The following is a 12948-nucleotide window of genomic DNA, read 5'->3' as shown; positions in this document are numbered from 1 at the left end:
GTCTATGTAGGCTGATTATCTGCCTATCACTTAAAAACCAGCAGACTTGTTCTACTTGCTAAAATAAAAATTCCTTAATGTTATTAAAAAAACAAAACAAAACAAGCTAGGTTACTAAAATAGTCTCATATTGAAAAAATTCATTGCTGAAAGAAAGTTGTTTCTCATTCATGGGGTACCACAATCCAGTTATTCTTAAGAATTTGACTTCTCATAATTATGACTTTTTGTGTTGTTTTTCAGTTTAAAACCTAACTGAGTATGTTACAGTGTCTAGGCCTTAGGCATCTTCATTGCAGCAGTGAAGGCGTTTTCTGTGGACTTGTGTGATTCCCCTTGGGATGTGATTTTTGTTCCTTTCTGACTTGCTTATTTTATTTTTACAACCAATTTCACTAGGGTGACATTTTCTAGAATAGTCAGTTGTTCAGGCACTCACCTGGAACAGGGGACATGAGATGTTAAGTGTCTGCTTTGAATCACTCATATGAATGACATGAAGCGGATTTTCCAACCTCTCAGACAACTTCCAAAGCTGTAAGGCACCAGCTCCCTCTGCTTTATTGATTGCTGACTCTGTTTTGTTTCTTTGAACTTTTGATTTTTTAACTGAAGAAAAGACCAGAAAACAAATTTCGTTTACTGCAGAAAAGGGAGTGGAAGCAGAAGAGAAGTGTTGGAAAACCCAGGGAAGAGCCTATGTAGGATCTGATTTGTTGCTTGTATTATTGCAAGGAGGCAGTAGCTGCTGCTGTGAGCCATCCCTCCCCTTTTAAATCCCCATTAGCAGTAAGTGTTTTATCATATCTCAAAGACAGTAGCAGGCTTTATTTTCTAGGGATTTACCACAAGCAATGTAGGCAACAGTCGATTTTGCTTATGCCTTCAAGCTAGAGCTGAATCTCTGGGAATGAATGTACATGAGAATGGCTTCCATAGTGATGTCGCATGTTTAAAATGCAATCCATACTATACCATTGTAATCAATATATTTCTTCTTGTTGACAAGTTAAATGAGTGATATATGCATGGACCAGGAAAAGAATTTAATTGACTGAACTGTTTCTTACTGATATGTTTGTATTTACTGAGGCTTTCTTTGGTAACTTCAAGCTTTATAGCTACTGCATGGCTTCACAGAAAAATATGTTTAAATACATATGAATACACACATATATATACATATATACATAGGTATGTATGTGTGCATTTTTATTTCTATCACAGTAATTGGCAATATCATCTTTTGATATATGGTCCAAAAGGGTGTGTGTGGATCTGCTTTCACAGTAAGAACCTATCATTTAGTGAGTTTGTAATTGTATAGTGAGATCCTGTGGTTCTTCGGACAGTATTTATTAGGCTCATACAGAGCAAAGAGCTGATTCTTGCTAGTACCCTGGAGGCTGAAGATACCAACTTCAGGATTTCCTGCAGCATCAGTTAGTGCAGTGACTGAGAAATGAGATTTTGACTTCAGGAAGCCTGACTCAGGTCTGCAGTAAAATGTGGAATAACACTTGGTAATATCTATTAGCTGTACCCCTGGAAAATTAACCTTCATTTCTAGCTTCTAAAGTTCCAAGGATTTGTATTATTTGTAATTGCCAGTGATCACGAGACTTAGTTAAATTTTAAATTTAACTAAAAATGTTAACATGCACGTAATTTAACTCACAGTAATCGCATATTTCACACTTTAATTTCTACATTGATAGGCAATTTGTTGCTTAGTGTTTCTGCAGTTGCACCTGAATGTAGGTAAATGATCGACATTCATCTGTGATGCTGAAATGCTAGTTTGTTTACAGCCAATGAATAAGCAAACATATTCATGCTTGTATATTTCTCTGTGAGTATAAATATTGTTATATAAAGTAAGATATCACAAACTGTTGTCGTCAGACTGTATTTTCTCACTCTCTCATCCTCAACAAAGTCATAATGCAGTAGGTTTACATTTAGTTCTCAATCGTCTTGAAACATAAAGCTATAAATGGATTCTGTATGAAGTCATGATTTAAGTAATTCTTCCCATAATGTGCTGTTTTACACCCCCACTATTTCATTTCTAACCTGTTCTTTTCTAAGATGAAGGTATTTTAAGCTACTGCTTTCAAAAAAAAATAATCTTGGGTACTCAGTAACCTGACTGGCAGTGAAAGTGTAAAATATTCATGGTCTCTTTTGAAATCAAATCCTGTACCATGTGGTTCCTCTTCAGAATTTTCTGTTGCTGTATGCTGCTGTGATTAACAGAGGTCAATATCAAACACACATTAGTTTCATGAGACTTTATTTGAAATATTAAATAGCCATGGATCACAGACCCTTTTTTCTCCCATTAAATAAAAATATTTTTGCATAAAATGTTATAATGTCTATAGACAGCATAGATAGCCTCTACTGTCTAGCTTGACTAGACAAAAGATTTGGCCTCCCTTTCCCCTTTTAACACATTGAAATGTGAGATGTTAGTCCTATCAACCATTCCAGAACAAAGCTTATAATCATCATGCTGAGATGACACCCTCCTGGTTATATGAGGAATTAACAGGAAGTTTATTCCCTTTTTTCACCAGTTGCTCATACCACCCAATCCTCAGAGGACACAAGTAGTAGAAATGCAAAACTTTTATTCACATCTGTTCTGCTAAAAGGCAGGGTACTCAACGAACCAACCACACAGTAGCCATATGATACACACAGCTTGTTAAACAGGCACGCTAAAGCAAATAAGCACACTAAAGCAAACAAGCACACTAATGTGAATCAGATATATATGTGTATATAGAAGAGAGAGTAAATAAGCACAATAAAGCGAATCAGAGGTACATATATGTATAGCACAGAGGAAAATCAACAATGCATCAAATCTTTACTGCATAGAGAGAATAGTGATTAAGAAGAAATACATCACCAGTTACTTCCAAATCATCATCCAGTCCCACACTTCAAGCTGTTAAGCTCCATTGCAGCTGGTGCTAGGAGTATCAGTTAACTGGGAAAACGCCGCATGGTACATTCTCCCATAGGTGAAGTTTTGGATTTGGCTACAAGAGGATCCGGCTTTTATACCCTTAGAAAAACAACCAGCTTTATGCCAGATCTGTAATTGTTCACTCAGGGGGGCATGCAGTTTCTCATGATCTTGCTGTTGTTCATACAGAGAGCATTGGCCAGGCACTCCAGTGCGACCAAGGAAGATGGTCATAGAACAGTTGCACACCTGTGTTTTCCTGCCTCTTTCTGACAAATGGTTACGAGGAACATAAACATATATACTCTGCCAAATGCACTGTGACAAAAACCTTACTTTGTTATGTGTCCCCATCATGAGTGGGTATGAAATCTCAGCTAGGTTCCCATCCGTTATAACATATTAGAGGTGAAGGATGAGCCACATCCTGTGATTCACCTCTCTCCCATCCTTATATCATCCTCTTCTAATTTAGTGTTAGTTTGAACTTGCTCATGGGATTTCAGCTCATCTAAAAGGAAGTCACTGCTACATCTGTGGAAGTGTCTTTTGCTTTCTCTCGTGCACTCTTATGTTTCCCACTTCACTGTTCCTAAGAAGTTGACCAGATTTGCTTTTCATTAGTTTTTCATTTCATTGTGATTCTTGTGCTCAATCTAGGGAATTAATAAATGGAAGCAAAACTAATGAATAAGGGCATTATTTTCTTTTTCCTGTTTGGGGGAAATAGATTATATGATAAACAAAAAAAAGAGCTAGATGTTATTTTGCAGGCTTAGTGGAATGATCACACTTTTTTCATTGAGTAATTTGATCAAAACTGTTTCATTCTGGAGATCTGTTAGAAAGTTTTAACAGGACCCAGTGAATTTTTGATGACTAGATAAAACTGGAACTTAAGAGCCAACGTTAAATGTAGTGTGTGCATGTGTTTGTTTTATGGTGATTTTAGTTTACATATTTTTTGTCAGGAACAGTAGACTTTTTTTTGTGCATTAAATTGCTCACAAACACTGTATTAAACATTTTCACAATGTCAGGATTATCATTAGTTGCTTCAAGGTTGTTTCAATGCCAATATAAAATCAGTGTTTCTTTCTTCTTTTTGGTATTCCAGGAAGCAGTCACGGAACGACAGAAGATGAAAGCTCCTATTCCCAACTTGATTGTCTTGTATGCTACTGTAACTCAGAGCTTGAAGGTTGTGACCAAAAGGGGATCAGGTAAGTAAATCTCTATCTCTGTGGTTACTATGTGGTTTGGAGCAAAGTGCTTAATACATACGAAGAAGTACAAATATAAACTGATATGTTACAGTGATTTGAAACAAAATCAAGAGGATTTCAAACTCTGCAGCAAAAATATTTAGTAGCTTCTGTATCTTTTCAGACTGTATTATGGTGTGTAAACTTGATGCAAAAACCCCAAATATGTTAAAATCAGATACTTAATGTGAAATCAATGTTATCATTCATCTACTGAAGGAGAGTTATTTCCAGAACTATTTAACTTACTTAAAAGACTTTGTTGCAGTCCATGTTATTAGTGTGAGCTACTAGATACTTTATTGTATACTATATACTTTATTGTGAGGAATCTTTTGGAAAGTCAGATAATGCAGTTTTGGTTTAGGCTACTGATTTTTGTAATACAACAAACAGATCGAGCAGAGTAAATCTAATAACCATGAAAAGTGAGCAACAAAATGCGTTTTTGAAAGGGCTACTTGATACATGGTTGAAGAATTTAATTCAGTGAAGACAGGCAGTTTTTCAGAAACCAAGCAGAGGGTGCCATGTTTACCATCTTTCATACTGTTACTATAGATTAATTATCTTCATATATAAATGAAGGGAACACCAATATTGAGGAAATTGAGTAGTTTTGAATTAATTTTTTGTCTGTGACCCTGAAATTCTGATTTTTCATTCCTTCACTTTTCACTGGATAATTAAAAAAAAAAACCAAAACAGGATATTACTGCTCTAAACTGTCTTTCTCTATGGTAACAAAGGACACTAATCATTAATGGATGTCTTGATCCCATGTTGTTGTAATTAGTTAATTAGGTTTGTTGCTATTAGTAGTTTTCCTTTTGGCATTGGAATGGTTTAGGTAGCTTTTGTTGTACTGTTCCAGAAGTCTGGCTTTGATTTCTTTTTGTATTTCTTTAAATTTGTTTCCAGATGGTGTTGGTTGTTGTAAACTGGTGCTTAGGGAGGAAGTAGGTCTTCATACATTCTGGATAACAGCTTAAATCATATCTTGTATTTTCAATGGCTTATATTTGACATAATACTATAAAACTGATTATATGTTCAATATTGTAGTGACTGGAAATGTAGATGGAGAGAAGGCAAATAAGTAGCACTATAAAGCAAGGTATTCCTCAATTAAGGCTTGAGATTAGAATATATTTAAATTCAAGAAAACTGGAGTTTACGGAATGTGTGCAGGCAAAGGAGTTGGTGATCTCTATATCATGGGATCATCAAAACGCATTTGTAATATGATGTTGAAGCCTAGATAGACATCACAGATATCCTTTGAATGTGTCTGTGTGAGGAGGTTCTGTTTGGTTAATATTTAATACTTGTAAATTTAAGATGAGGCCTCTTAATCCAAATTTAGTATAAACATTATTGATTATCTTAAAGTAAATTTTGCAATGACATCCATTTTTAAGGAACTAAAAAAATAGCCAGTCATCGGATACCTTTACTTGAATGTGACAATAATAAGAACTTGGGGTTTTTATTGCATTTTATTTCATCATTTTTGTCTGTATTGTCTTCCTCTGATTAACCAATGCAAGGAAGAGCAATAAGTATGCATTTTAATTTTTGTTTGGTAAAGTAATGTAGTTGCTATAATAACAGCAAGAGAAAGAGCATACAATACTTTCTAAGATGTACAGAATGTATTCTCATCCTGATGCTGTCATAAAAAGGAAAAACTGTAATGGAAATCTTTGGATCATGCCTTACTAGAGTAAAATGTAGCATGGGGTTTTTGATATTATCATGTGAGATCTGCTTATCCTGTATATAGTTTCAATTAGCTGTATCACCAAGAGGGTTGATTATCATAATGTAAGTGCAAAGGAAAAAGCTGATTTACTGAAATCTCAGATCCTGCTGCCTTTAGTCATGTAGTTTAGTGATTTGAGACTGGACTTGCACAGAAGTAGTGGAATATAATAACATGTGTTGCTGCTTGGTTTGGGTTTTTTTGTTGTTGTTTTTGTTGTCCTTTTGTTTTGTTTTGTTTTCCCCCTCCTTTGGATGCTCATGAGAACTATTCAGCAGGCCTGAAGTGTTTTTACAAAGAAAACTTTATTTACTTTAACAGAAGTTTTAGCAAAATAAGAGGCACTTATCTGTACTCTGAAAATAGAAATGGTTTCCTGCACATAATGCAGCATGTAATTGGAAGTAGGAAGGAAAAATCAACTTGGAAAACAGAACTCTAGTTTTGTTAACATGTTAACCAGAGGCAGAGGATGGTGACAACATAGTTAAGTCTCTTTAGTTAGTTCTACTTGTGAGTTTACTTTATCCTTAAAATGTCAGCATTAAAGTACAATTAATAGCAAAATAAAGATGTTGGCATATTTTTGTACTTATGAGATGATATAATTATAAATAGGGAGTCGTAGTATCAACCTTTTAGAGATGTCTTGCTTTTGTGTACTTTATTCTCTGTTAAAAGGAATGTATTAAAACAAGTTGTTGCATTAATATGCTAAATAGTTATCCGAATTGTGACTTATTCCTTCTAATCACTTATGTTGAATTTATTTCTAATCACCAGACGTGAAAACACAGATCTTGTGTTCTTTATGTACTTCAGTATTTTATGTTAAAAGGAGTACTATTCTTGGAAATACTTATTTTGTATACTGTCATTTAGATTTTTCCTAGTAGAGTACTTCAGCTCTCTTATAAGTTTGTTATCAACTGTACTAAAATGATTAATAAAAGTAAGAGTTTCTCCATCTCTTAGAAATACCTTCCAACCACTTCTCTGATCTGTCAAGAACATGAGAACCTACCTTCATAAAGTCATGTGGAATACTTCCCAGACTCAATTCCTGGTTTTATTTCTAAAAATGGTTAACAGCTCTGACAGTCTGTTGGCTTTCAGGACTGACATTATATCAAAGATTTAGCTGTATGTGTAAACAGCATCAATCTAGTATTCTTGTCTTTTTTTTTTTTTTTAATTGAAAAGCAGGTCAAAAAAACATTGCAAGAGATAGCCTATTGTGCTGCATTGGATTAAATCTCTGATCATGAGAGCTGTCATTATGAAAGGCACTTAAATGACATTACATAAAGGCAGGTCTTGAATCATTCTACCACTTTGTGATATTTATCAGTTAAATATAACAGCACAGGGCATAAAGTGAAGAGTATTAATCAAATATTTATTACATTAGCGGGAAAACATGCTTTAAATTAGCTTGTTCATAACTGTGTGATGTACCTGTTTAGCACTTTATCTTGTATGCATGATTCTGCTTCTATATGTCAGAAGATGCATTTTTTTTCAGTTAATATTTTAAATAATTTATGTAATGCAATGTACGGTTTCAAATTACTCATTAACATACAGTGGATTTATTTTGCATTAAGAGCGTAATTGTTTGTTACATAAGAATGGTTGGGTAAGCAGTTCCAGTAGCAATTCTGTTGATAAATACAACTGATTTAAGAAATTTCTTCTAATATCCACGTATGAAAAAACTAAATTGGACTTATTCACACCTAAGCTTTTCTGTCAATTGTGATTGAGATTACAACTCTAAGTTATAGTTTTTTTCTTCTCAAAAAAAGAAAAAAAAAATCCTTTGCCTTAAGCTTTGCTGTTCTAGCTACTGACGTCAGAGTAGATGTAACGATTGCTAATTGTACATTTTAGCTATTCTGTGAAGTCCCCATGAGCTTCTCCAGAGGTTTCAGAGCCTGCAACAGTAACCGCAAAGATGAACTTTAATTTGGCACACAGTAGATATCAGATGTAATCTACTGAATGGGAAGCTGATTCTAGCATTACTTCTTGGCTTTTTGAGACATCTGAAAGCGTCTTGCTTCATGAAATGATTCCTCGCTTTGATCACTATGTCCTGCTTGATTCAAAGGAAGAATAAATACTTAAAGCATTTGTACTTTGATTCATTCAGCACATGGTTTTACTGCAATTGGCTTAAACCTCAAAAGTGTGGGAAATAATGCCTGGTATTTAGCATGATGCAAAACTTCATATAAATTTACAAAATTCGTAAAAATGTGTAGATGTATTGTTTGTGTAGTCTGCTGACTATCTAGCAACTAATTGTTGCTTAGTTCAGTCTTTGATAGTATTTTGATAACTTTATGGTAATGCATTTCTAAATGTTTTCCTTTCAGTGATTTTTCCTGAAATGATCCTGTTTCATAGTTCTAAATAACGTGTAGATATATGGGGTTGTTTTAGCTATATGGTTTTACATCCTTAGACACTCACGTTTCTTAAAGTCTGTTCTTTTCAGGTTGAGTGGTATTTGATCACTTGTGGTGAATAGAGTTTTTGCTTATGAATTATTTAGTATTCATCAAGGAGGAAGTAGGTTAGGAAAGAGAGCCTCATGCTGATCGGTACAGATTTTTTTCCTTGCAACATGTATGTAGAATAAAATACTTGAACACTGCATTGCCACCTGGTGGTTTTTTCCAAGCATGCTCAATAGACAAAGGAAAGAAAGTTGGTTTTTTTTTTGGTGGGGTTTTTTGTGTTTAACCAAATCTGATAAAAGGGAGAATGGGGTGAAAAGTATGTAAGAAAAAATATTACATAAGGAATGAGATCATATGAATATAATTAGATAATAGTAGTGTAGTGGCATTTTATACACTCACATTGCCTAATAGCAATCTGGTGTTGCCTTGTATCAAAAAAAGTGAGAGTTGTTATTACTGTTTGTAGTTCTCTGTTTTTTTCTACACATTATTATGCATAACAAGTTAGTTGATGTTCTGTGTTCAGTTCTGCTATTGTGAATGGAAATTTTCTAAGTCAAATTTATTCTATGATTGAATAATCTAACTGGAAAAACAATCTTTCCAGTGATGGTTTATTGGGATATGTATGAGATCCATCACATCATTATGATGAGATTAAAGTCTATAGACATATTTTGCTATGTAGCAGATTACTTCTCTTTTTAAGAAGCAATTCTGTGCCTTAGCTGTTACGAATGAACATGGGTGGTTCTAGTTGTTGCACTTGTATGGAAGATCAACGCTGTGAAAAAAAAGAAAGACCTTTGACATTGTGACATTGGTATTTCTGAGTTTTAGTTCGTTTTGTAAGAGCAAAATACAAATTTTAACTAAGTAAAGATAATCAAAGACTCTTTTTGTTTCTAAAACTAGTACAATTCTGAGGAACAGATTAGAAATATATATACGAAAATTCTCATGAAGTTATTTTATTTTACAAATTCCATACTTGTTAGGAACTATGAGCAGACATTTTTCTAAATTATGGTCCTCTATTTATTTTTTTTATTAATTGTTTCTCATGTAAGGATAACTGTATTTTAGAAAATAATATCAAATGTATAAAGGACATCTCTGCACAAGTAAGACAGTTTTTCAAAACAATTTCTTTTAACTGCAGAAGAAACACATGACCAGTGCAATGTAGGCATTAGCATCAACAAAGCCAAGATTTTACATCTCATGACAAACATCATAATGAGAACTCATTAATGTATCAATAAATAAAACAAAAAAAAAATATCCATGGAATAGACGTTACTCACCTGTGCCATATGTAAGGAATATATCTACAAAAGTCAAGACAGTTTGAGAACTCTTTTCAGGTAGGAAGAATTTTTAAGTTTAGTTTAATCGTTTGTACCTTATAATTGAATTGTCACTATTGTACAGAAAATAATTTCGTATATATATCTAGAATCCAGCATACCTGTCAAAAACAGCTTGAGAAATTGCACACAAATAAGTGCTGAGGCTTAGCAAAGGTCTGATACCCAGTATTTGAGATTTTGTAGGGTTTTTATTTTTTATTTCTTTTTTTTATAACCCGTCAGGGTGAGACTTGGTGTCCTAAGTGCATAGGACTACATAAGTCATGCTATTCTTCTTAGAGTCCTTCAGTGGAGCCATTCTGCCATTCTCTTTCTCATTCTGCCTGTGTCTTGACTACCTAAATATTTTCTTTTTGGATTCTTGTCAAAAGGTAATTAGTTGATTGAATATCAGATCTGATATGTACTGAATAGTTATCATATGGGTCAAAAATAATTTATCTGTTGTTCTTCTTATACAGTTTATAGGCAGAACACTCTCATATACAATACTCCAGGTACACTGGGCTTGGAGCAAAGCATTTGCACCAATTAAAAGATACGCTTCTTGCAAGCCATAGGAGTTTATGTCAATTGATATTAATGGCCCCCTGCTATTGTCTTCACTCTGTCACAGAATGTTAGTTTTCCATTATTAATTGATGAGACTTGTGGCTTGTCGGGCGGTTGCACAGAACCTGAAATAATATTTAGAGTCCATCTATGTCTATCTGATGTATAAGATTAACTTCTGTGAGCAAGGAGTTTTTAAGTTGGAACAATTACGGTTACTGTTATTACTATGAAAACCTTTTTCTTTTTGGTGACAAGAAACAAAAAATGAAAGACCGTCCTCAGAAAAAAGCATATATAACTTTATTATTGCATTGGGTGGGGGTGGGAATATTTTTCATCATGACCTGATTAAGAAGTTTACCTTATTTCATCTGAGAATTGTTAAAAAAAACCCCAGTCATTCTGAATTGCCATATAAATGTTCAGCCTTGGTTGTGGTTGTAGCTGTGGGGTTGAACTGGGAAAACTCTGTGAAACATTTTTCATTTTTAGGGAGAAGAAAGAGGAAGATAAGGGAAAACCCTTACATCTAAAACCACAGTGGAGATAAACAGAAATCCCTGTGCTTTGTTCTCAAAGAACTTTCTTATCTCCTTATCAAATAATTTGTTCCATATTGATTTTTTTTAACACTAATATTCTTCTGCTTTTTATCTTAAGAATAAAAGATATTTTAATTTACTTGTTTTCAACCTTTTTGGTCTGATTTAAAGATGATTGTTCTTCCTCATTTATTGTATAGTAGAAATCAATAACTTTTATTTTTAATAGAAGTATATGCTTCCCATATACAGTTGACATAAGCAAAATAGTTGAAGAATTAATTGTGTGTATCGACTTTCTTGGATTTTACCTAATTATTTCAGAAGATATAAACCTTGTATAGTGTGTATCAGTGGGAGAGGGTTTTATTTGCTTTTTTAGGTGCAAATTTCTTTTAAAGATAGAAAATCTTCAACAATACCCTTGAATATATAGTAATAGGGTCAGCTGAGATGAATGAGTGCTTATGTGTGTTGGGAGGGAGGTCTAGAGGATCTACAGTTGTGAAGACTGTGTAAATGCTCTGCATCCCTCAATGCTTTCACTGCCTGTCTTGAACTTTTGCTATCTGACACAATCAGGAGGCCTCCTGGAATTAGATGTAGGCCACAGAAAAGTTTTACTGCTTTCTGTTTCTACATGGATGCTAGAAGAGTGATTAGTGTCCTTGAGCACCTTATTTAGACAGAAAAAATATCCATATCCCCATCCTGCGGTCAATTCTTGCCAGTTTTTCACCTTATTTCTTGGTTTATGAAGGGAAAAACCTATCTGATTACAGTTAGGAGAAAAGACATGGTGTGCTTTTTGTGAATCTAGGAATATTGGAAGAAAATAAGAATTAAAAATTAACTTTTTTTAGTAACGTTTTGTATAATTAGGAAATTAGGGGGTTCCTTTATCTTACTGTTTTGAACCTGTTTTTTGGCTTTTTTTTTTTTTTTGCTTGTTTTTTATTGGTGCCAGCTCTATGTGGGAAGCATGTATTTTTCTTTAAAAGAATAATCAATTAGAGTACTCCATGCTTCTTTAGCTACAGAATGTTCCATATGTTGGATTGCTGTGGAATAATTTTCAGTGTATAGTTTCCATTTGAAAAAAACCCTGAATAATAATCTTATTGGACAGAACACTAGTTTTGTTAGTGAGCTTAAACAGATGCATGGCCCCTGGGATGGTCCAGTAACAACTGTCTCTACTTTTTTTACGCTAAGGACAAGTCAGATAAGGACCAATGATGCGGATTGTATCTATAGAAGTGGTGGGGACTGTATTATAAAGAAAGAAACACAATTGTGTGCTGCTAGATGATTTGGGCAATAAGGAATGATTGCATCACAAGCATAAATCCTTTGTGACACATTACTTTTTGGAGGCACATTACTTTATGAAAGCAGTAACTTACTTGTCCTGTGAGCATTTATGAACAGGATGGCTGTCATTTTAAAAATACTTATATGACCTTTTGTTGTTGCTAAGGATCCATACTGATACTTTTCAGTCCTGTGAGACAGTGAATAATACCACAGTATGTGAAAAGCCTGTGCATTAGCAAAGGGTCAACGTTTTGTAGTGTGTAATACATATTAAGAAATGACTAATGATAGTAAAGGAGACAAAGCAAAATCTAAAGGCAAAAGGACAGTAATAGATATTCTTACATAGTTTGATCATTGAGTTTTAGTGGAGGTTCAGAATGAGACTCTTCTTCCACAGACCCTATTTTCCATAGGGAATGGTTAACAGTTGTTTCAGTGATTGACATCTGTTGGCAAATTGCCCAGAAGATGCAAAAAACACAAGTGAATTTTGATCACAAATAACTGTTGCAGAAGATTTATTTATTTGAATATTATGCTGTCAATTTTATGTAGAATAATGACTGTGGAAAATAAGGAGACAAAATAGCCTCAAGGGCAAGTAATAGCCAGCTGATAGACTTCTTTTTTTTTATTTAAGTGTGCTCAGTTGTTAAATATTATTAAAATACAGAAAT

The 12948-nt window shown here is 33.9% G+C and overlaps 1 protein-coding gene across 3 annotated transcripts in view; it reads left to right on the top strand.

Annotated features, from left to right (window-relative positions):
- IL1RAPL1 (interleukin 1 receptor accessory protein like 1) overlaps positions 1-12948 on the top strand; it is a 721418-nt gene that overhangs the window by 81354 nt on the left and 627116 nt on the right. For all 3 annotated transcript variants that reach the window (XM_061355103.1, XM_061355105.1, XM_061355104.1), the window contains exon 2: positions 4098-4203. In XM_061355103.1, coding sequence (XP_061211087.1) covers positions 4122-4203 — 82 coding nt within the window. In that variant the 5' untranslated portion in view covers positions 4098-4121. The remainder of the gene's footprint in view (positions 1-4097; positions 4204-12948) is intronic.

Source organism: Neopsephotus bourkii, unplaced genomic scaffold, assembly GCF_033783945.1.
Source record: "Neopsephotus bourkii isolate Nb327-2 ecotype Australia unplaced genomic scaffold, CSIRO-AGI_Nbou_v1 NB_780, whole genome shotgun sequence".
NCBI lineage: Eukaryota > Metazoa > Chordata > Aves > Psittaciformes > Psittacidae > Neopsephotus > Neopsephotus bourkii.
The sequence above is the reverse complement of the archived record's forward strand: the minus strand, read 5'-3'. Positions and strand labels throughout refer to the sequence as shown.